At 40.2% G+C, this 21,230-nt stretch overlaps 1 protein-coding gene across 1 annotated transcript in view; it reads right to left on the reverse strand.

Annotated features, from left to right (window-relative positions):
* The window catches only part of ip6k1 (inositol hexakisphosphate kinase 1), a 72,244-nt gene that overhangs the window by 11,310 nt on the left and 39,704 nt on the right, over nt 1-21,230 (reverse strand). The window contains exons 3-4 of the mRNA XM_060835786.1: nt 16,774-16,978; nt 11,041-11,222 (exon numbers count right to left, since the gene is read on the reverse strand). Of these exons, the coding sequence (XP_060691769.1) occupies nt 11,041-11,222; nt 16,774-16,978 (387 nt within the window). The remainder of the gene's footprint in view (nt 1-11,040; nt 11,223-16,773; nt 16,979-21,230) is intronic.

The following is a 21,230-nucleotide window of genomic DNA, read 5'->3' on the forward strand; positions in this document are numbered from 1 at the left end:
TTTATTGTTTGCATTGAGAATTTCTGGCCTGTAAGCTTTTAATCTATCAGAAAGCAAAAAATACTGTTTTTCTGCACTTCATGAAATCTGCAGTTGCCCCACCCACAACTCAACGATGGAAAAACAATGGGTTGCAATCAGCAATTTCAAAACACAACTATAAAAAAATGCATGGGACTAACCCTAACCTTAATTCAGTCATTGATTGTCAGAAGCAAAGCAACAATTTAGAAACTGCTGACTCCACATGTGTAATTGTGAAGTAAATTAGCAGCTTCTGCTAGTTGGACAATATCCAGGAGTGTATGTACAAAAACAAACTTAATGCAGGTTAACCCTTTGGGACTGATGCATAACACCCTGAGACATCGTGACTGAGCAGACTTATCAAAACACGAAAAAACTAAATTGCTCATTTCCTTGTTCCAGTCACACAACTGCACCTTGCACCTCTTATGTTTCTATTGATAAAGGCATGTCCAATATTTTCTGTTTTACTTTCCTGACATAGACAAAGACTTTGTCATAATCAATGTTCACAAAGACTCTATTCGCTATACTTAAGACCAACACATTTAAAAGCAGTAATCCCCATAACATTTACACTGCATTTGTCTGTTGATAAGTGAAAATCTTTTAACTACAGGAGGAGATAGCAGAGCCATTGGCCTGGATTTTTATGTCGTCATTGTCAACGGGAATAGTACCAGAGGACTGGAGGATAGCGAATGTGGCCCCATTGTTCAAGAAAGGGAGTAGGGATAGCCCTAGTAACTATAGGCCAGTGAGTCTGACTTCAGTGGTGGGCAAAGTCTTAGAGAGAATGGTAAGGGATAAGATTTATGAACATCTGGGTAGGAATAACGTGATCAGAGATAGCCAGCATGGTTTTGTGAAGGGCAGGTCGTGCCTCACAAACCTTATCGAGTTCTTTGAGAAGGTGACTAAGGAAGTGGATGAGGGTAAAGCAGTAGATGTTGTGTATATGGATTTTAGTAAGGCGTTCGATAAGGTTCCCCATGGTAGGCTAATGCTAAAACTTCGGAGGTATGGCATTGAGGATACATTAGAGGTTTGGATTAGGAATTGGCTGGCTGGAAGGAGACAGAGGGTAGTAGTTGATGGATTATGTTCATCTTGGAGCGCAGTTACTAGCGGTGTACCACAAGGATCTGTTTTGGGACCATTGCTTTTTGTTATCTTTATAAATGATCTAGAGGAAGGACTTGAAAGCTGGGTAAGCAAGTTTGCGGATGACACGAAAGTCGGTGGAGTTGTGGATAGTGAGGAAGGAAGTGGTAGGTTACAGCGGGATATAGATAAGTTGCAGAGCTGGGCGGAAATGTGGCAAATGGAATTCAATGTAGCTAAGTGCGAAGTCGTTCACTTTGGTAGGAATAACAAGATGATGGATTACTGGGCTAATGGTAGGCTACTTGGTAGTGTGGATGAGCAGAGGGATCTTGGTGTCTATGTACACAGATCTCTGAAAGTTGCCACCCAGGTAAATAGTGCTGTGAGGAAGGCATATGGTGTACTGGGCTTTATTGGCAGAGGAATTGAGTTCCGGAGTCCTGAGGTCATGTTGCAGTTGTATAAGACTCTGGTGAGGCCTCATCTGGAGTATTGTGTGCAGTTTTGGTCGCCATACTATAGGAAGGATGTGGAAGCTTTAGAACGAGTGCAGAGGAGGTTTACCAGGATGTTGCCTGGAATGGTAGGAAGATCGTATGAGGAAAGGCTGAGGCACTTGGGGCTGTTCTCATTGGAGAAGAGAAGGTTTAGGGGAGATCTGATAGAAGTGTATAAGATGATTAGGGGTTTAGATAGGGTAGATACTAAGAACCTTTTACCGCTAATGGAGTCAGGTGTTACTAGGGGACATAGCTTTAAATTAAGGGGTGGTAGGTATAGGACAGATGTTAGGGGTAGATTCTTCACACAGCGGGTTGTGAGTTCATGGAATGCCCTGCCCGTATCAGTGGTGAACTCTCCTTCTTTATGTTCATTTAAGCGGGCATTGGATAGGCATTTGGAAGTTATTGGGCTAGTATAGGTTAGGTCGGACTCGGTCGGTGCAACATCGAGGGCCGAAGGGCCTGTACTGCGCTGTATCCTTCTATGTTCTATGTTCTATGTACACCAATAACATACATTCTTGTAGCACCTTCAATGTAGAAAAATTTCACCCTGTCCTTCAGAGAGAGACACTCAAAGTGTCAAGGTAAAGAACAATATGTGATCAAATACTTGGAGATATTGGTGAGTTTCAATGAAAATCTTAAAGGAGAGAGGGTTGAAGGGGTAGACAGATAAGCGGAAGGAATACCAGAGTAGGAATAACACAAATAGTTTTCAAGGCAGCTGAAAGAGTAAAGGTCTTGGAGGTGATTAAAGGGTAGTGTTAGGAATGAAGTATTTTAGAGTAAGGGAGCTGCAATGGCATAAACAGAATCAACCTAAGAATAATAATTTTAAATGCAATGCACTGGGGATGACTGGTCAATGTAGACCAAAAGCACAAAGATGATGATGAGTGAACGTGATTTAGTGCATAACAATATGTAAGTAGCAGCGTTTAACTATTGCCATAGCTTAAAGAGAGAGTGTAGAATAGATGACCATGAGGAAAATGCAATAGTTGATTCTATAGGCTCCAGAAGCATGGATGAGGGTTTCAGTAGATTTGCTGAGGTTGGGCAGTTGTAGGTAAGGTTATTCAGGTGGAAGCAGGCAGTCTTTGTGATAGAGACACTATGAGTCTGAAACACAACTGAGAATCAAATGGGATGCCAGAATTGCATATATTTAGTCATGACAGTAGGAAAATAGAGGTGGGTAATGGACTCATAGCAAGGATGTGTAACCCTGGAAAAGAGTTGAAGACAATGGCTTTGAACTTCATAATGTTTAGTTGAATCAGGGGGAACCCATGGCAACACCTTTATACTCCACCTATGTGGCTGATACCTGCACTTTATAAACATGCAGCAATAAATGTACTGTGTAAGATTACAAAACAGCTAACTGAGGTGACATTCAAATGGGCATGTGAATTAATGAATACTTCCAGACATGGTATATCTAGTAGTGATGGTCTGCCTAAGGACAGTCCTCTGGTTATTTCCCTACACCTGGTGATCTTGACCATTCTTCATCAGTCGCTTGAAGCTGCTTATTTTTAGTTTCAATGAGCAATATGACAAAGGAAAATAATGCATAAGGCAGTTTCTCAGCACCTTCTGCATTAATGCTGAAAAGAAACAAATCCTCTTCCCAGAGGATCCTCCTCAACCTGTAAGCAGCTGTCATCTTTTCAGATTCTAAATTCCACTGTCAACATTGAAAGTTTGCTCATTCTGCTGTTTGCAACCATGAGCATCAGACCTTTCTCTCTCTCTCTAAACTTGGGATGACTTGTAAAAAAGGGCAGCAAGGACCAGCCACCTAGAATCAAATAATACTTCTACATTAGCTGCATAAAGTTGCCTGTGAAACATTGCTGGTCTCTGTTGTCTGAGCTAATGATGTATATAAAACAGTGCAACACTACACAGCACAGCATCATGACCCTGTAATGAGTCTGTCACATCCAATTAAAATAAGGCCGTTGCTAACATAAAACATATCCAAGTAACAAGACCTGCTTCCAATGTTTAGTAAGAAAACTGAAAAGTATAAAGGAACAACTGTCTATGCCAGGAAAGTAAAACAGAAAATATTGGACATGCCTAGTCAGCCAACATCTGTGAAAAAGCAATATATGACACTTCAAGTGTGAAGCACACCAATGACCAAGAAATGCTCATCCCATTACTTCTCACTGTTTGAGGTGTTGTGTACATGTAACATTTTCTCTATTTAAGGACACTGACATCTGACAAGCAAACCTCACCCTACATTTAATAAAAGCAAACATTGCAGATCCTGGAGACTGGAAATACTCAGCAGATCTAGTAACGTGTGGAGAGAGAAAATAAGAGTTAAGGTTTTGAGTCGATTATGATTCTTCAGTTTTACAGTCCACGTGGTAAAGCACACTGATTCTCCAACCCCACTACACCCTGGGCTGACGCATGCTTTAAAGATTTAATCAAGCTTTGCAAAAAAATGTCAATCTGCTTCTCTGATGAAATCAGGTAAACAAAAAATATTGACCAGGTTTCTATATGTAACAAGAACTACTGTTTATTGCAAATAAATAAGCTCTAACCAAAGTGGACAGAAGTGTCAACTATCCACGGTTTAAACACTAACTCCATTTTTGAAAAAACACATTCAAGAAACAAACCAAACACTGATGCCAAGGGTGGAGGAAAAAAGCACTGGGAAGCATAGTTCATAACACCATCTCTGGGTTATCTCTGGGTGCTCCAGTTTCCTTCTGCAGTTCAAAGATGTGCAAATTAGGTGGATTAGCCATGCTGAGCAGCCCACAATGTCCAGGGATGTGCAGATTAGGATTAGCCATGGGAAATGCAAGGTTACAAGGCTAGGGTAGGGGGGTTGCTCTGCATTGAATACTCTTCAGAGCATCGGTATGGACTTAATGGGCTGAATGGCCTGCTTCCACACTTTTGGGATTCTATGATTTTACATTTTAAGTATTAAAGCAATCTGAAAGGTAACACAGGAAGAACAAAGAACCTATTCTCACAATTAAAATTCTAAATTGTAATCACAGCAGTGCTAATCATTATAATTAAATTATGACAATGGAAAGATTTTTCTGCACTAACTATATCTTTGACAAAAAAAAATTAAAGTCCTGCCTCTATTGTGACCCCAGAGATCAGATAGTGGACTAATAGCTTTATATGCATACTATGGAAAGTTAAGTCTCCTTATGGACATAGGAAACAGAAATACAAAATACAATACAGAACATCAACCAGTTGCATCAATAACACATTAATTGTTGGCATTGCCATCTGTTACATAATAGAACGAACCTATCAGCAAAGCAGCTTAACTGAAGTATTCAAACAAACCAAGCTGTAGACCACCCCTCTTTTTTTTAAAATCATGAACCTCACTGGTAAATGTCCTTTCTAGATCAATTGAGAGAAAACGGTCTTCATCCACTAATAATGAGAAACTAAATTACAATGCTAAATATAGTCAATTCAATAGCATCATATTCACTTCATACTCCAATCAGCATAATGTTTCTCTGCCATTCAGAAACAAAATCAGGAAGTTCTTCTTCCTACATGGAGTAAAAATCTAGGAATTTCTCTTTGAAAAGGCTATGGATGTTGGATCTCTATAAATTCTTGAAGTGGAGACTGATGGATTTTGCATACAATAGCTTGATGCATTTCAGCAATGACTAACTAATCAAAAGGCATTGCCTCCAATTCTCTCAGCTTGTGTCCTGCTGAAATACCAATCTCCGGTCTCAGTCCCAGGAGATGACAATCTCCGATCTAACCTCCCATCCTCTACAACATTCAACTCATCCAAAGGGTAGAAACTCCTTCAGAATCTTACAGTCCATCCTACTTAAATGTTCTGTTCCTCTTATTTTAACATTTTGTTAATCTCCCCTTGCCTTAAATCCACCATAGATAGATAGTAGCATCCACACAGTGTGGAACAGGCCAATTGGCCCCACAAGTCCACACTGACACTCCAAAGAATAACCGACCAAGACCCATTCCTCTAGCCTATACTCAACATTTCCCCTGATTAATGACCAAACCAATACATCCCTGAACACTATGGGCAATTTAGCGTGGCCAATTCACCTAACCTGCACACCTTTGGACTGTGGGAGGAAACCATAGCACCTGGGGGGAACCCACACAGACATGGGGAGAATGTGCAAACTCCACACAGACAGTCGCCCGAGGCTGGAATTAAACCCGGGTCCCTGGCACTGTGAGACAGCAGTGCTTTCACTGAGCCACTGTGCGCCCTGTGTTCTGTTCTCTTTGCCTCACTTTCAGAATCCTCTCCCTCTTTTTCAGCTGGCAATGGCATAGTGGTAATGTCATGGGGCATGCAATCCAGAATCTCAGTCTCAGCCTCTGGGAAATGGACTTAAATCCATTTCTCCAGTGAATCAGTGCTCCTCCATATTGAACTTCGCTCAGAGGAAGGCCTGCAGGAATGCATGGGTGGATTAGCACACCGAGATCTTTGGATGGGGAACTTCAACACTCATCACCAAGATGGTTCAGCAACAGACCTAGCTGGTTAATTTCTAAAGGATACAATTGCTAAACTGGATCTGCGGCAGGTGTGAAGGAACCAACAAGACGGAATAATCTACTTGACTTTGCTCTTGCCAATCTGTCTTCCCAAGACAGTATTGTAGGAGTAATGAGGACTGCAGTTGCTGGATTGATTAGAGTCAAGAGTGGGGTGCTGGAAAAGCACAGCAGGTCAGGCAGCATCCGAGGGGCAGGAGAATCGATATTTAGGGCAAGTGCCCTTCATCAGTATTGTAGGAGTGACCACTGCACAATCATTGCGCAGATGAAGTCCTGTCTTCATATTATGAATACTCTCCATGTGTCATATGGCACTACCATCAGGCTAAAAGGGACATAATTCAATCACATCTAACAACTTAAAACTGGGAATCCATGAGGTATTGTGCAGCAGAACTGCATTCAATAACAACCTGTAATCTCATAGCATACTCCCCACTCTATCATTGTCATCAAGCAGAGATCAGCCTTGACTCAATGAAGAGTGCAGAGAGCCATGCCAGTAGCAGCAGCTAGTATACCTAAAAATGAGGTCACAACCTGTTGAAGCTACAGCACAGGACTATTTATATGCCAAAATGTCACAGCAGCATGCAACACAGAGCTATGAAATGCCACAACCAATGGATTACAGTTAAGACCTGCAGTCCCCTCACATCAAATTTTATGTGGTGGCGAACAACTCACAACTTGCTCCATAGTATGTGGAGGCTCCATAGAATTCCCCATCCTCCATGATAGAAGATGAGCCCAGTGCATTCATGCAAAATTAAGGATAAAGCAGCTGCAACAATCTTCAGCCAGAAGTGTTGAGTGGATGATCCAACTCAGAATCCTCCAGAGGTCCCCAACATCACAACCAATTCAATTCACTCTACCTGATATTAAGACATGGCTAAAGACCCAGGATACTCCAATGGCTACTGGCCTTGACAACATTCCGGCAACACTGCTGAAGACCTGTGGTTTGGAATTGGCTGCATCTCTCGTCAAGCTGATCTAATGTAGCTACAAAATTGACAATCTACACGACAATGTGTAAATTTGTCCAGCTTTGCCTTATAAATAATAAAGCAGGGTAAATCCAAATGAACCAATCACCTCCCTATCAATCTAGACTCAATGATCAGCAATGTGATGGTAAAAGTCAGACAGTGCTATGAAATGGCACTTGCAAAGGAATAGCCATCTCACTTTTGCTCAGTGTGGATTCCACCAGGGCCACACAACTTTCAACCTCATTACAGCCTTGTGGAGAAGAGCTAAACACAAGCAGTGATGCAAGAGTAACTGCCCTTGACATCATGCTGGTCTTGGCCCATGTATGGTCTCAAAGGGTCCCAGCAAATTGGCAGTCAGTGGAAACAATTGGTAATCGCTTCACAAGTCGGAGTCACACCTATCTGGAAGGAAAATGGCTGTATTTATTGGAAATCAATCATCTCAGCTCTAGGTCAACTTGCAGGAGTTCCTCAGGGTAGATATTTTCTCATCAACCTGTTCAGAGAACACATTTGGCCCCTCAGGTCTGTTCCACCGCTCAATGAGATCATGGCTGATAGGTGGCTTAACTCCACATACCTGCTTTTTGGCCATATTCCTTTGCTTAACAAAAAAAAAATCCATTAAAGATTTAACATTAATAAGAGATCTAGCATCAACTGCCATTTGTGGAAGTGTTCCAAACACATACCATCCTTTCTGTACAGAAATCCTGAATGATCTGGACATAAAGTTTAGATTATGTTCCTGTGTTCCAGAATCTCCAACCAGTGGCAATAGTTTATCTTTATTGACCCTGTCTTTCTCTCTTAACACCTTGACAATTCCTTCACCTTCTAAATTCTGCAGAAAACATGTCTAATTTGTATAATATCTCTTCGTAGCTTAATCCCGGGTATCATTTGCTAAACATACTTCCTTCAAGATCAGATCAGCTTGCAGCACTCCAACTGAGCTCTCAGCACAACTTCTGCAACTTTTTACTCCATCCTCTAGCTAAATGGCCAGCATTCCATTAACTTTTTTGATTATTTTCTGCAGGTTTTTGTGGCATTTTAAAGATTTATGCACCTGAACTCTCAAATTACTTTGGAGTTCACTGCGTTTAAATTAACAAAACCTAGAAAGTACCTTGATTATCCTTTTTCAGTCCAAAATGGATAACCTCATTTGTTTACATTGAACTGCATCTGCCATAATTTAGCCCATTCACCTAGTCCAGCAATACTCCTTTGTAATTTTATGCTATTATCTACACAGCCTACAATGCCATCTAATTATGTAGCATCAGCAAATTTGGATACAAGATTTTCTATGCCATTATTCAAGTCATTAATAAATAATGCAAATAATTGAGGCCCCAACAGATCCTTGTGGACACCACTGGTCACATCCTGCCAATCTTACCCATTATCTCTATTTCTGTCGCTTGCCTCCCAACCAATTTCCCAGTCAGGTTAGTAATATGCCTTCAGTTCTGTGGGCTTCTACCTTAGATGACAGCATCTTACGAGGGACTTTATTAAATGCGTTTTGAAGTCCATAATAAAAATATTCAATTTTAAAAAAGGTGCTCAGTTATCCTATCCTCGATTACAGACTCCAACCATTTCTCCACTACAGATGTTAGGCTAACTGGTCTGCAGTTCCCTGGTTTTCTTCTTCTGCCTGACTTAAAAAAATGGAGTAACAAGCAGTTTTTCAATCCAGAAAGATGGCACCTGTATCAATTATAGACTCAGAGATAGCAAGACTGCAGAAGCTGAAAGTCAGAGTGTGAGGGAGTCTAGAACTAGAGAGCATAGGTTTAAAATGAGAGGTGAAAAATTTAAAAGGGACCCAAGGGGCATCTTTTTAATGTACACGATGGTGCATGTGTAGATTGAGCTGCCAGAGAAAGTGATGGAGGCTAGTACAATTACAACATTTAAAAGGCATCTAGATGGGTATATGAAAAGGTTTAGGAGGGATATGAGCCAAATGCTGGCAAATAGGACTAGATTAGTTTAGGATATCTAGTCGGCATGGACAAGTTGGACCAAAGAGTCTGTTTCCATGCTGTACATCTCTAGGAATCTATAAATGTGTAGCTGGAAAAACAGTCAGACAGCATCGGAGGAACATGAATGTCAACATTTTGGGTCATAATCCTTCAGAGTTAAAACAAACGTGCTCCTTTTCTTTCTTTAAACACCCTCGGATGGAAACCATTCGATTCTGGGAATTAGTCACTCTTTTAGTTCCATTAAGTAAACATTGATAATGAGGAAATTAAGTTAAATTTATTCAGTCCCTGTCCCATCCCACTATTAGTTTCCTCAGAACTTTGGCAAGCTATTTTCCTTTTGTACTGTAAATACTGAGGCAAAGTAATTATTCAAAGCTAAAATAAAGGACTGTGGATGCTGGAAATCAGAAACTGAACAGAAATTGCTAGAGAAGCTCAGCAGGTCTGGCAGCATCTGTGGGAAGAAAGCAGAGTTAGAATGTTTTGATTTCAATGACTCTTCAATACTGTTTATAAGTTTCTCCAGCAATATCTGTAATGATTCAACATATCAATCAATTACCCAATCATTGACACTATCTCCACTTTCAATCTTTGGTGGACCAATATTATTCCTGACCACCATTTTCTTGTCACAAGATTTCTTCTTATTGATTTTGATGTCCCTTGCAAGTTTTCTTTCGTAATCTCTTTTTGCAGTTCTTATAACTTGCTTTGTGATTCTTAGTATTTTTCCCAGTTGCAGGAATTATGTTACTTTTGCATTTTTGTAAGCCCTTTCTTTTAGTTTTATGTTATCCCTTATCTCTTTAGTTGTCCATGCTTGTCTCTGCTCTTATGAAGTGGAGCTTTTCCCTTTCAGGGATATAAACTGGCTCTGTACTACATGAAATGTTTCTTTAAACATTTTTTCTTCAGTTGTTTTATCCATGAGTAGATGTTCTCAGTTTACTGTGGACAGTCTCTGTCACATCACAGATAAGTTAGCCATATCTTTATCTGAAATTCTAGTAGTTGATTTGTGCTTTTTGATGGAATACTCTCCACTTGCCTGGATGCGTGCAGCTCCAACAATACTCAAGAAGTTTGACACCATCCAGGACAAAGCAGCCTGCTCAATTAGTGCTGTATCCACCATCTTCAACAATGTCTCTCTCCATTGCTGAAGGACAGTGGCAGCAGTGTGTACATTCACAAGATGCTCTACAACAACTCACCTTTGACAGCACCTTCCGAACTTGTAACCTCTACCACTCAGGTAAAGGCAACAGACACATGGGAACACCTCCATCTACAATTTTTCCTTCATGTCACACACCAATTTGCCCTGGAACCTAAGCCATTGTTTGTTCACTATTGCTATGTCAAAATCCTGGAATTCCTTTCCAAATAGCAAGGTCTGCAATAATTCAAGAAGGCAGCTCACCACAACTTTCTTCAGTACAATTAAGGATGGACAATAAATAATAATTCTGCCAGTGATGCTCACACCCTTCTTTCAAAATCTCTCTCTTTGACAAGATTTTGGTCACCAGTACTAATTATTTCTTTGTCTCTGCTCACCAATGAACTACCTTTCGAGTTATTCCACATTAGGAGGTCCAATGTAAATACAATTTCTACTTGGCATGGGGTACTGGTGCAGTTACACTGTTGAGAAGCAGGAGTATTATATGTTTTGTTCAGAAGTAGTCAGGTGTTACAATTACATTAGGCTGCATCAAATAAAGAGGATAAGTTGACAGGGTGTTAATAAGGGATGGTACTACTGTTAAGCACTGTATATTACAAGCACTTCTGAGTAAAGGATACTGTAGAGTTTCCGATCCTTTGATTCTGAGCGCATGCGACTCAGCTGCTGCTTGTGGCAGCGTAGGCTCCAAGGGTTAAAGCTGATCTTCTCTGCAATCAGCGCACTGTTGCTATCCAACATTTGGAAGGGAATGTCCGATGGAACCTGCAGCTCCACCTTTGGACTCTTCATCTCCTGAGGGCTGTAAGAAAGGCAGAGAGGTAAAAAATAAACAGGGTGAAGAGCAGAACAAAGACTTTTCACACAGCAGTCACACACATTCACTGATGAAACGGTCTGGCTAGCAATCTTCCCTTGCCACATTGACCTGAATACAGTCACACTGCAATCCAAGCATTCAATGGATATTCAAACTACATCTTATTGAATTAACATGCATTTGCTTCTATAATCACAACCAAAAGATAGTTATATATTTTACTGATAACCTTTGATCTTGTTTGTTGGGAGCCGTTGAGAAATATTATGGAAATTTAACTTATGTTTTTGTTATTAGTTCAATTTCCTTTTATATCCAAAGCTGACAACTGGAAAAGATGCGTGATGTAGAAAGTATCCAGCTTACAACAGCAGCAATAGTGTTAGGGATTGACAGCTACTCTTGAAAAGCAAGCTGGTGGAAAATGAAAACAGACACCTCCAGTGTTCTGGGCAGTTGCACTTCATACAAGCCTCATTAACAATAAGTAACGGTCTGCTGCTTGTTAAGCTGTATGCCATAGAGGGAGCTGATTTATACTCACTACAATGGGCCCTTCTACAATACATTGCTCAGGTCTGTGTCTCACACACACTGTGCAAATTGGTACCAACACAATAACAAATATCTGTGGCACGGGTAACTGCCACATTTTCTGCTCAGGGTTTCAATTACCTTCACAGTACGTGGGCAATTGATATCACAGGTTGCTGTGTGGCACCAGTCATTCCATCCCTGTAGCAATGCAAACACATGCAATGTCAGAAACACGTACCACGAACAGAAATCAGAATCACCCACCCGTTTCAGTGTCAATTTAGCCAACCAATTAGAATTGCATTCGTTAAAATAGGCACTTCACCCATTTGCTCTGTTGCCATGGACAGCAGTGCAGAACAATGTGGGTTCTCGTTACCATCAGAAGAGCTGAATTTCTCAGTGACACCGCTGAATTCACTTCTGGGAATAAAGAGGTTACACCTATCAAATTCAAAACCTCAACTGTTCTGTCAAAGTGAGTTTGCTTCAAACATTGTTAAAGATGCTATGCAGCAAAGACAATAGTTCACAAAAGGGCTGTGGAAATCCCCAGTGATTCACAGTAAAGAGTTTCTAACGCTTACCTAAAGTATATTAAAGAAGTCACTCGATGAGAAAGTCTACAGAATCAGACTTAGTTCATTTTGTTACTTTTACTAAAAGCTGTATATTCCTCCAGTTTAATGTATGCATAGGCACACTTATAGTGCACTTAAATAATTTACTCAGCTGTCAATCTTAGCAAGTACCAGCAGTTTTATTTCTAGGTTTTAGTCAGCTAGGTAAAACCTGCTCTGGTAAACCTGCAACTGTCACATAGATCTCAGACTACAGGATAAACAGTATACAAGTCAGTATACTTTTTGTGACATTATAAATGTATCCCATTAAGCCATTCTTACTATTGCCATCACTAGTACTCTACCTCACTGGTATAGTGAGGCACCAGTACACAATGACATATCTCTCCAGTGAAACAATGACAACTTCTTAGTGATAGACCTGACCCCACCAGTATTGCAATCCAGGGTTGAACACTAACACAACTACTGTAACTCAGTATTATACAGTGACCAACCTGTGGTCATTAGTAAGGTACCTTACTGTCATGCAGAGACAGACATGTATTCAGAGGTATTGTACCCCATGGTACAGTGACAGACTTGTATCCACCAGTACTCTCTCATCGTTATAATGACAAGTTTGGACACAGTGCACAAGTAATTCAACATACAATTACTGAGCACCACTGTAAATGTACCTGTACCTATCAGTACTGGAGTCCACCCACCCCACAGTCTTAAATAGTAACAAAGCTGTACCCATCAGTAGGTTTCACAGTTACAGATTTGTATCAATCAGAGCCACACCTTAGTGTTATGGTTGCAGGCCTGTACACACAAGTACTATATCCGAAATTATCCACCAGTACTCTCAGTGCTACAGTGACAGAGTAGTACCCAAAAGTACTGTACCTAATCAATGTTTATTAGTGATAGACTGCTTGCCCATCAGCACACTACCTCACTGTTGTATAGTGATAGATCAGTAGTTCACTCAAGCAGCTTTACATAGTGAAGGGATGTAGAATTTATGGATTCAAACCTAAAACTACACTGAAAGGCCAATTCATTTACCCCAATGTGATAAACCTGCCCAAAATCACAAGGACCTGGTGCTAAAATTACTTATAGCTGATCATCAGGTTTTCTAAATTAGTAAGTTAAAACATGCTGCATGCTTTGAGAGACACAGAAACTGAATGAGAAACATCAAAATACATTCAAGTGATTGTGGGTCTTTGTGCAGTTCTAACAAAGTCCATACATGAAGAGAGAGGACAGATCCAGAAAAGCGATTGATAATTAGCAGACACCATGTGAGGGTGGTAGATAAGTGGAAATAGAATTGTAGTCAATAACATTTTCAGGATCAGAGAAGAAATGGAAGCAGCACCAACATCATCAGCTATGTTATGAAGAGATCATACTGTTGACCTAACTAGTGCATTCCATAGAAAATAAAAAGTTAAATTAGTCAACGTTCTGTGAAATGATTAAAAAAGTTCTATTGAATAATCCATTCTGAACCACTGACCAGTATACTTGCACCAAATGCTCATTGCAGTTTCAGGAATTGCATATGTGCCAGCTTTTAGCAACAATCACCTAGCTCACTGCCCTCCCAAATCTTTTGCCCACAGCCCTGAAACATTCTTCTCTTCAACGAATTATCCATTACCATCTCGAAGGGAATCTGCTTCTACTGCACTCTCAGGGAGTACATTCCAGACACCTACTATTAAATACCAGAGGTTAAAATACTGGATTATCAGAGCCCAGGAATATAACTTTTCCAGTCAAAGGTTTATTTCTGCTCTCACTCCACAAACTGCAATCACACTGATCATTTGATCTCCAGAGATATTCTTAAGTAATGTGTGACAAACTTCTGGTGTACTGGGTTTTCAATGCAGACCTTCTGGATCAGAGGTAGGGACACCACCACTGTTCCACAATACTCCTCCTATATCATAATTATATATTTTATATAAACTGGCTCACCCAATTTATCCCTTAATTAACATGGGACTATTGCCTGGACCCTAAAATACTCCATAAAAGGTTTCAACTATGTTGACCATGGTTCTTTTAAAATTCATCTTAAATATCACAGGTATGCTTATTTGAGGTAGGATGGAGGTGACTTCAGCAGAACATACCTTTTCCAATTGCATTAAGGGTGCAAAGCATCAGCAAAATCATTTAGGTTGGTAAACATAATACAAAACAAAGAATAAACTCTGCTTGATTAATATTAAGCCTCAAGGACCAAGATGGATGTGGATTTACTTCTTAGTCTATACTGAGCTGTGTCCAGGCAGAACTGGTGTACTAGGATCTGTTGTAGCTTCCAGGATGGCGACAGGAGTAGTCAGACAGGACCGCCACACCCCCCCCCCCCAACCATAGACTACCAGCAGCTGGAAATAAAGTATGCACAGGCAGCAAAATAAAAGTAAAAATAATGCAAATGTCAGAAATCTGAAATAAAAACAGCAAGTGAAGAAACTTAGCAGGTCTAGCAACACCTGCCGAAAGAGAAACAGGGTTAATATGGAGTCTGATATGACTATTGTTCAGGGCTCAGAATTCTGAAGAAGAGTAAATTGGACTTGGAACGTAAATCGGTTTCTCTCTCCACAGATGTGACAGGCCTGCACCATTTTCTGTTTTTAAGCACAGTAAGTAAGTAAGCCTGGACTATATACATCTGTGATAATGCACAAGGTCAAAAGCATGAGAACCCTGAGTGTCAAACAGTGAGCACATTTCAGATATACCAAGTTACCTGTTAAAGCTAATTTCCATCTCCTGCTCCTTGCTTTCCCTCAGTGAGTTCTGAATTTTTAAATAAATTTAGTTTGTAACTTCTCTGGGTATCAAGCCCACTCTTCAACATAGGGAAATAACTGAGACTCGGCTAATGTGTCTTTTTGTTTAGTTTATAGCTCATCACTACAGTCTGTTTTTTCACATTCAGCATATGGTACTGATCCTACAAAGGATTTCAATGTCAGTTACTTTGTGTCAAGAAAAATATTTTCTGCTCTTTAGATTTATTTGATCACTGTCCAGAACTCAACTCCTGGTCATAAATTCACAGTCCCGAGCAGAAGTGTAGTCGTTCACCACTTCTACATCATATTGTTATCTTCAATTTCACTCTCTTGCGCTGCCAATTTTGCACATCTCCTGGACCTTCTTTCCCACAGCATTTACTTCAACAATGCATCCTTCATTACTCGCTCCTTCAAATAGCTTCTGGACTCTAAACTCCTGCCCCTCCAAACCTGGACAATGTTGATACTCCATGTTGATACTACCCTTCTATGCTTAATTCCGAACAGCTTTCTATTGATTTCTCTAGATTTTCTGCTCACGTTTCTATCTGGATGTCAGCGTGTAACCGTGTCTACACAACTTAATTTTTCTCTGCTTGTGTTATGGCTACTGTTGCAAACCAGAGAGTATTTTCAACTACTTTACTTTTTATTTTAAATTCCTTCCCTAGACCTCACCTGTTGTCATTCCGCCACTGCTACTTGGAGCTACTTTTGCTAGATGCTGTCATGGTAGGTCTCTTTAAATTCCTTCCCCTGGGGATGCTCTGCCTTCTAAAAATCCTACTACACCCCTTCAGCACTCCCTAAACTACCTACTTTCTTTTGGGGTTGGTTAGCTCAGTTGTTTGGACAACTAGTCTGTTATGTAGAAAGGCACTAACAGCTTGGGTTCAATTCCCACACTGAATGAAGTTACCACAAAGGCTCTCCTTCTCAACATCACCCTTCACCTGAGGTATGGTTACCCTCAGGTTACACCACTGCTCTAATGAGAGAAGCAGCAGGTCTCTGGTGGTATTACTTGCTGCTGTTGACTCCATCACAATTTGCCCAATGAAGTGAAGATGTTAAAGTCGTTAACACAGAGATTCAACCAACATTCAAGGGTACATAACAAGACTACAACAGCAACATCAACATGCAGTCATATACTGTGTTAAAAGTAGTAAAATTCCCAAATTGCTTCACAGGAGCATTATCTAATGAAATCTGACATCCAGTCAAGCAAGGATATTCTTGCAGAAGTGTTGCAATGCTGGTCAAACTGCTGGTTTTAAAGGGTGGTACAAAAGGAAGACACAGTGTCAGAGAGATAGCAAAAGCAAATTCCATTTCTTGGGGCCAAGGCTGCTGAAGGCACAGGCACTGTTACTGAAATAAAATAAATCAGAAATGCATGAATGGCCAGAATCGGATGAATACAGTGTTCCCAATGGCTTGTGGAACTGGAAGAGGTTACAGATTGGATTGCAAGATTCCCAAATATTTCCATCTAGGAAACCATTATTAGAACTGTTCCCCCTCACAGGGTTATTGAATACGATTCATTCTGACCATGTATACCCACAATCGAAACCTTCCGCCTACCTCTCTGCGATGTCAGAATCATCCTTCTGGATCAGGTTCTCGCTGCCACTCGTTGAACGATAAAGGCTTCTCCGTGAATGCTTCCTGCGAGGTTGTTCCCTCTCTTGAACTTCATCTTGCTCTAAATTTTCACTTTCCACGTATGGGTATGCCACTAGGTTAATGTAACCATCTCGCCCTCCTTCAAAACACACCAACACAACACCTAGATAGAAACATCAGCATTGGAACAAGCTAAATTAGAAAGAAATAACATGAGCATTTAAACAATCTAAATTCATTTGTATAAATACCCAATTATTAACAACCTATTATATAATCACACATTTGCGAATTGTCCGAATGTTAAACATTCTTACCTAGTCACAACATCCTCAACTTGTAAATGGCTGTAGTAATACAGAGCATTGGAATTCACTTGCCCAATCTAATTCTTTCAGAATATGATTATAAATGATTGAATATCTGCATGTTTAAATCATATGATTACTTTTACATGACTGAAAACGAACACGTTGGAAACCCAAAAGTAAAATGGAAAATACTGGAAAACCCCAAGATCAAGAACCATCCGTTGAGATAGAAAGCAGCAGTGTAGTTTTCTGGTGTCGGCATTTTACTTACTGGGTGCTCTCAGGTGGCAAATTAAACTCTCAAGCTATCAATGCCCAACAGCCAAAGGAAGAAAGCACTCTAATATTACAAAGTTGTGAAAACATTGATTTTTCCTAATACTCCCGTGATGGATACATTCTATTCACTTGCACTCTCAGAATGAGGACACTCATTCTCTTGTAGCCAAGTTAATTCTTCTTCCCTCACACAGGACTCAAATAACACAAATTCATGCAAGTAAAATGTAGGATGTTTTGCCTAAAGTTTTGAATGTGTTGAATCTCCTTAATATTTAATTCTAACTCTGGTAACTATATGATCTAGTATTGCTGTAGATCAAGAAAATAGAGGGGCTAGACTTGATAAACTGACCTAAGTGGGCTCCATATGCAGCTGGAGTGAATGTTGAAATTGTTAGGAATCTGATGAATGTATCTTTTACCAGATAAGAGCACAAATCAATATAAACCAAGAGGCAAGGTTATATTAGTACCTTGAAGATCTTTATTAAAATAGGGGTTTTTAAACTATTGATCTCAGAATATTTTTTGCACTCATCTTAGTGAAAAGTGGTACCTCCTGTTGGCAGTTGGTTACCACAGCATGAATGAGTGTGGTATCCATTGTGTAAAGAGTTACAAACACCCGACAGTTGCCTCGGTCTGTCATGCACATTTCTAAGACAGTGGTTGCAGGCCACAACCAGTGAGGAAATAAATGGACTAGGTGACAGTCAATGTAGCAATTCAATACCTCATGTCATTCTAAAAGGATTTTTCAAAATAACAGGTTATGATAGGCATGTGTGGTTTAACCGTCTCCTTCAACATACAATTTATAAACGGGTCTTTATAAGCTACGGCATGCATATTGTGCTATTAATACCACAAGATTGCTTTAGTCACAGCCAGAATCTGGATGGGAAAGGTCATGATGCTTTCAATCTAAGTTAATTCAGCCAACACCCAGAAACCGGCTCGTTACCATCTTTGTCAACATCCACACTGATATCAATAACCACTTGAGTAGTTGAGGAAAGGAAGGCCACTGCTAATGTTGTGGGATGTTCATTCCTTGGATTACAATGTGTTTATTCGCTGTCTTCAAGCTTTGGCATAAGCAGCTTCCTTCGGCTTGAACAGATTAGCACTTCATCAAGTATACTTGGAAAACTTTTCAAGAACATTTCCTGATGACAAGGACAAAGTTACTCTTTTTCACAGACTCAGAATTCCTACAGTGTGGAACCAGGCCAATTGGCCCAATAAGTCCACACCAACCCTCTGAAAAGTAACCCACCCAGACCCATTCCCCTACCCTATTACTCTAAATTTACCCCTGACTAATGCACCTAGGAGAAACTGAGGAATGCAGGTGCTGGAGATCAGAGTTGAGAACGTGGCGCTGAAAAAGCATAGCTGGTCAGGCAGTATCGGAGGAGCAGGAGAATCAAGGTTTCAGGTATAAGCCCTTCATCAGGAATGCACCTAGCCTATGCATCCCTGAACACTATGGGAATGGCAAATTCACCTACTGCACATCTTTCTAACTGCTCAATCATTGGGATTTAAACTAAATGTTTTTTTTGGGGGGGGCGTGGGTGGAGAGCTGTGTGCGTGTTCAGTTACAGGGAAAATTACAAAACCCAAAGTAAAAGAGGGGGCAAGAGTGCAGAACTCAGGAGAGGTTATTAAAATCTTCAGCACAGACACAAATAGGACATACTATGTGGAAAGGGTTAACAATCAAACTTCAAGCATACAGACAAACGAATGACAATGAGAAGAGGCCTATGACAAGGTGACCAAAACTGAACCCAATACTCCAAGTGTGACTTCACCAATGTCCTGTATAACTGCAACATAACATCCCAATTTCTATACTCAGTGCCCTGACTGATGATGGCCAGTCTGCCAAAACCCTTCTTCACTGCCCTGTCAATTTGTGACTCCACTTTCAGAGAACCATGCTCCTGAACTCAAAGATCCAACTCCACTACACTCCTTAAGGCCTGACCATTCACCATGAAACTCCTACCTTCACCGGACTTTCCAAAATGCAAGACCTCACACTTATCTGTATTAAACTCCATTTGCCACTGCTCAGCCCACTTCCCCAGCTGATCAAGATCCTGCTGCAATTTCTGATAACCTTCCTCGCTACCCATGAAACCGCCTATTTTAGTGTCAGAGAGTTGCGTGTCTTTGGAAATCCTTTCAACAGAGAACTGTTGGGGGGGGGTGGGGGTGGTGGTGTGGAGAGGAGATATGGGCGCAGAGATGTTGTGTATATTTAATGTTGAGGTAGATATATACTTGATCAGTTGGGGAAAATCAAGGAATATGGGGAAAGGACAGGAAAGTGAATGTGAGGGATGTTGGAATACCCAATATCTTATATCAATACCAGAGTAAGCTCATTTCTATTTCTATTTCTTATGGTGTTAACTTTGACTATGACAAAGAACTTTTTTCCACAATGATGATCTGAATTACAGCTAATGGTACAACAACGCAGTCCTTATTTAAACTAAATTGCACAGTCTTTTCCTAACACGTTTTTCATGCTCTTCCAAACCTTTGATGTTTCATTCTAAAGTAATTAGCCATAGTTCGTAAAGGACAATAGGCAACTTTCTTCATTCAAGAGACAGACATTTGGTTATAGATAGCTTGAAGGGCACCATTCTGCAAGTATAGGGCAAGGTAAAAATGCAGACCACCAGAACTATTATATCCTACACAGTCACCAACATTTGCAAGACTCAAACATTACATTAGCAAGACTCAAACATTACATTAGCATTAACATTTCTGGCCTATTTTCCTCTCATACCTCCAGTCGCCCCCTTTTCTCCAACACATGGAATGAAAATCCTCACCGGCCTGAACGGCTGTGATCTCCAGCAGTTATTGCTTTCAGTACTGCGTTGGAATTGTCTCTTTTGTTAGGATTTCACTCCTACTTTTGAAACTTTTTTCAAATAAAGTCTCAGTCCCTTTCCTAACTCTTTTTGGTTGCTCAGTATCTGCTTCTCCTCTGCAAACCTCCTCAGGATACTGTAGTTAAGGTGCAAGTTTAACGTTGATGTCAGTGACTCTGAAGTGATTAGGGAATTCCCAGGTAGAATTATTGCCACAAACCCACATTTCATTTCTCTGTGGCACAGGGACTGGTGCATATTTTCTTGAGCAACATTACTAAATCTACCAAGCTCTCTAATAAAGCAACCTGTGTCTTCTTAAGCAAGCAGCTCAATGCTGATGATCACAGTACTAAATAGGATACAGGAATGTGAACCATAAGTTCCAAATAAGGAGATTGGGCCTTCAAACTTTGGTACATTAATAAACAAACCACGTTAGGAATGATTTAAGTTACGTTCAGGCATGAGGATATTCTCAGAATACATTGAGTTTCAGGATATTTAAGGTCCACTTAGTCCTACAATAAACAGCAAGTGCACAGCCTTGGTAATCTTGAAAATAGTATCATCTAACAACGTCTAAACATTTAACACCTTTCAAAAGCTCAACAAGAACAGATGATCACTGGTTACTTAACATGTAAACAGAGCTCTTGGATTTATCCTTGGGTATGTGTACAATATACACAATTATTAGCTTGACTTGCAGATACAACAATTGAACAATATCTTATTTAGTAATGGCCACTCAATGTGGTTAAACGACTTCTGGAATTCAACAATTAAAAATACCAATGATGGAAGAATGGGAAATGAGGGAATAAATTACATTGCTTAAAGAAAGCACTGGAAAGAGCTATTTTTGAAGAATGTCCTGGGTATCTCACCTCAGGAATGCTACTTAGCCTTTGAGGGG

The sequence above is a fragment of the Hemiscyllium ocellatum genome, chromosome 14 (genome assembly GCF_020745735.1).
Source record: "Hemiscyllium ocellatum isolate sHemOce1 chromosome 14, sHemOce1.pat.X.cur, whole genome shotgun sequence".
Classification (NCBI taxonomy): domain Eukaryota; kingdom Metazoa; phylum Chordata; class Chondrichthyes; order Orectolobiformes; family Hemiscylliidae; genus Hemiscyllium; species Hemiscyllium ocellatum.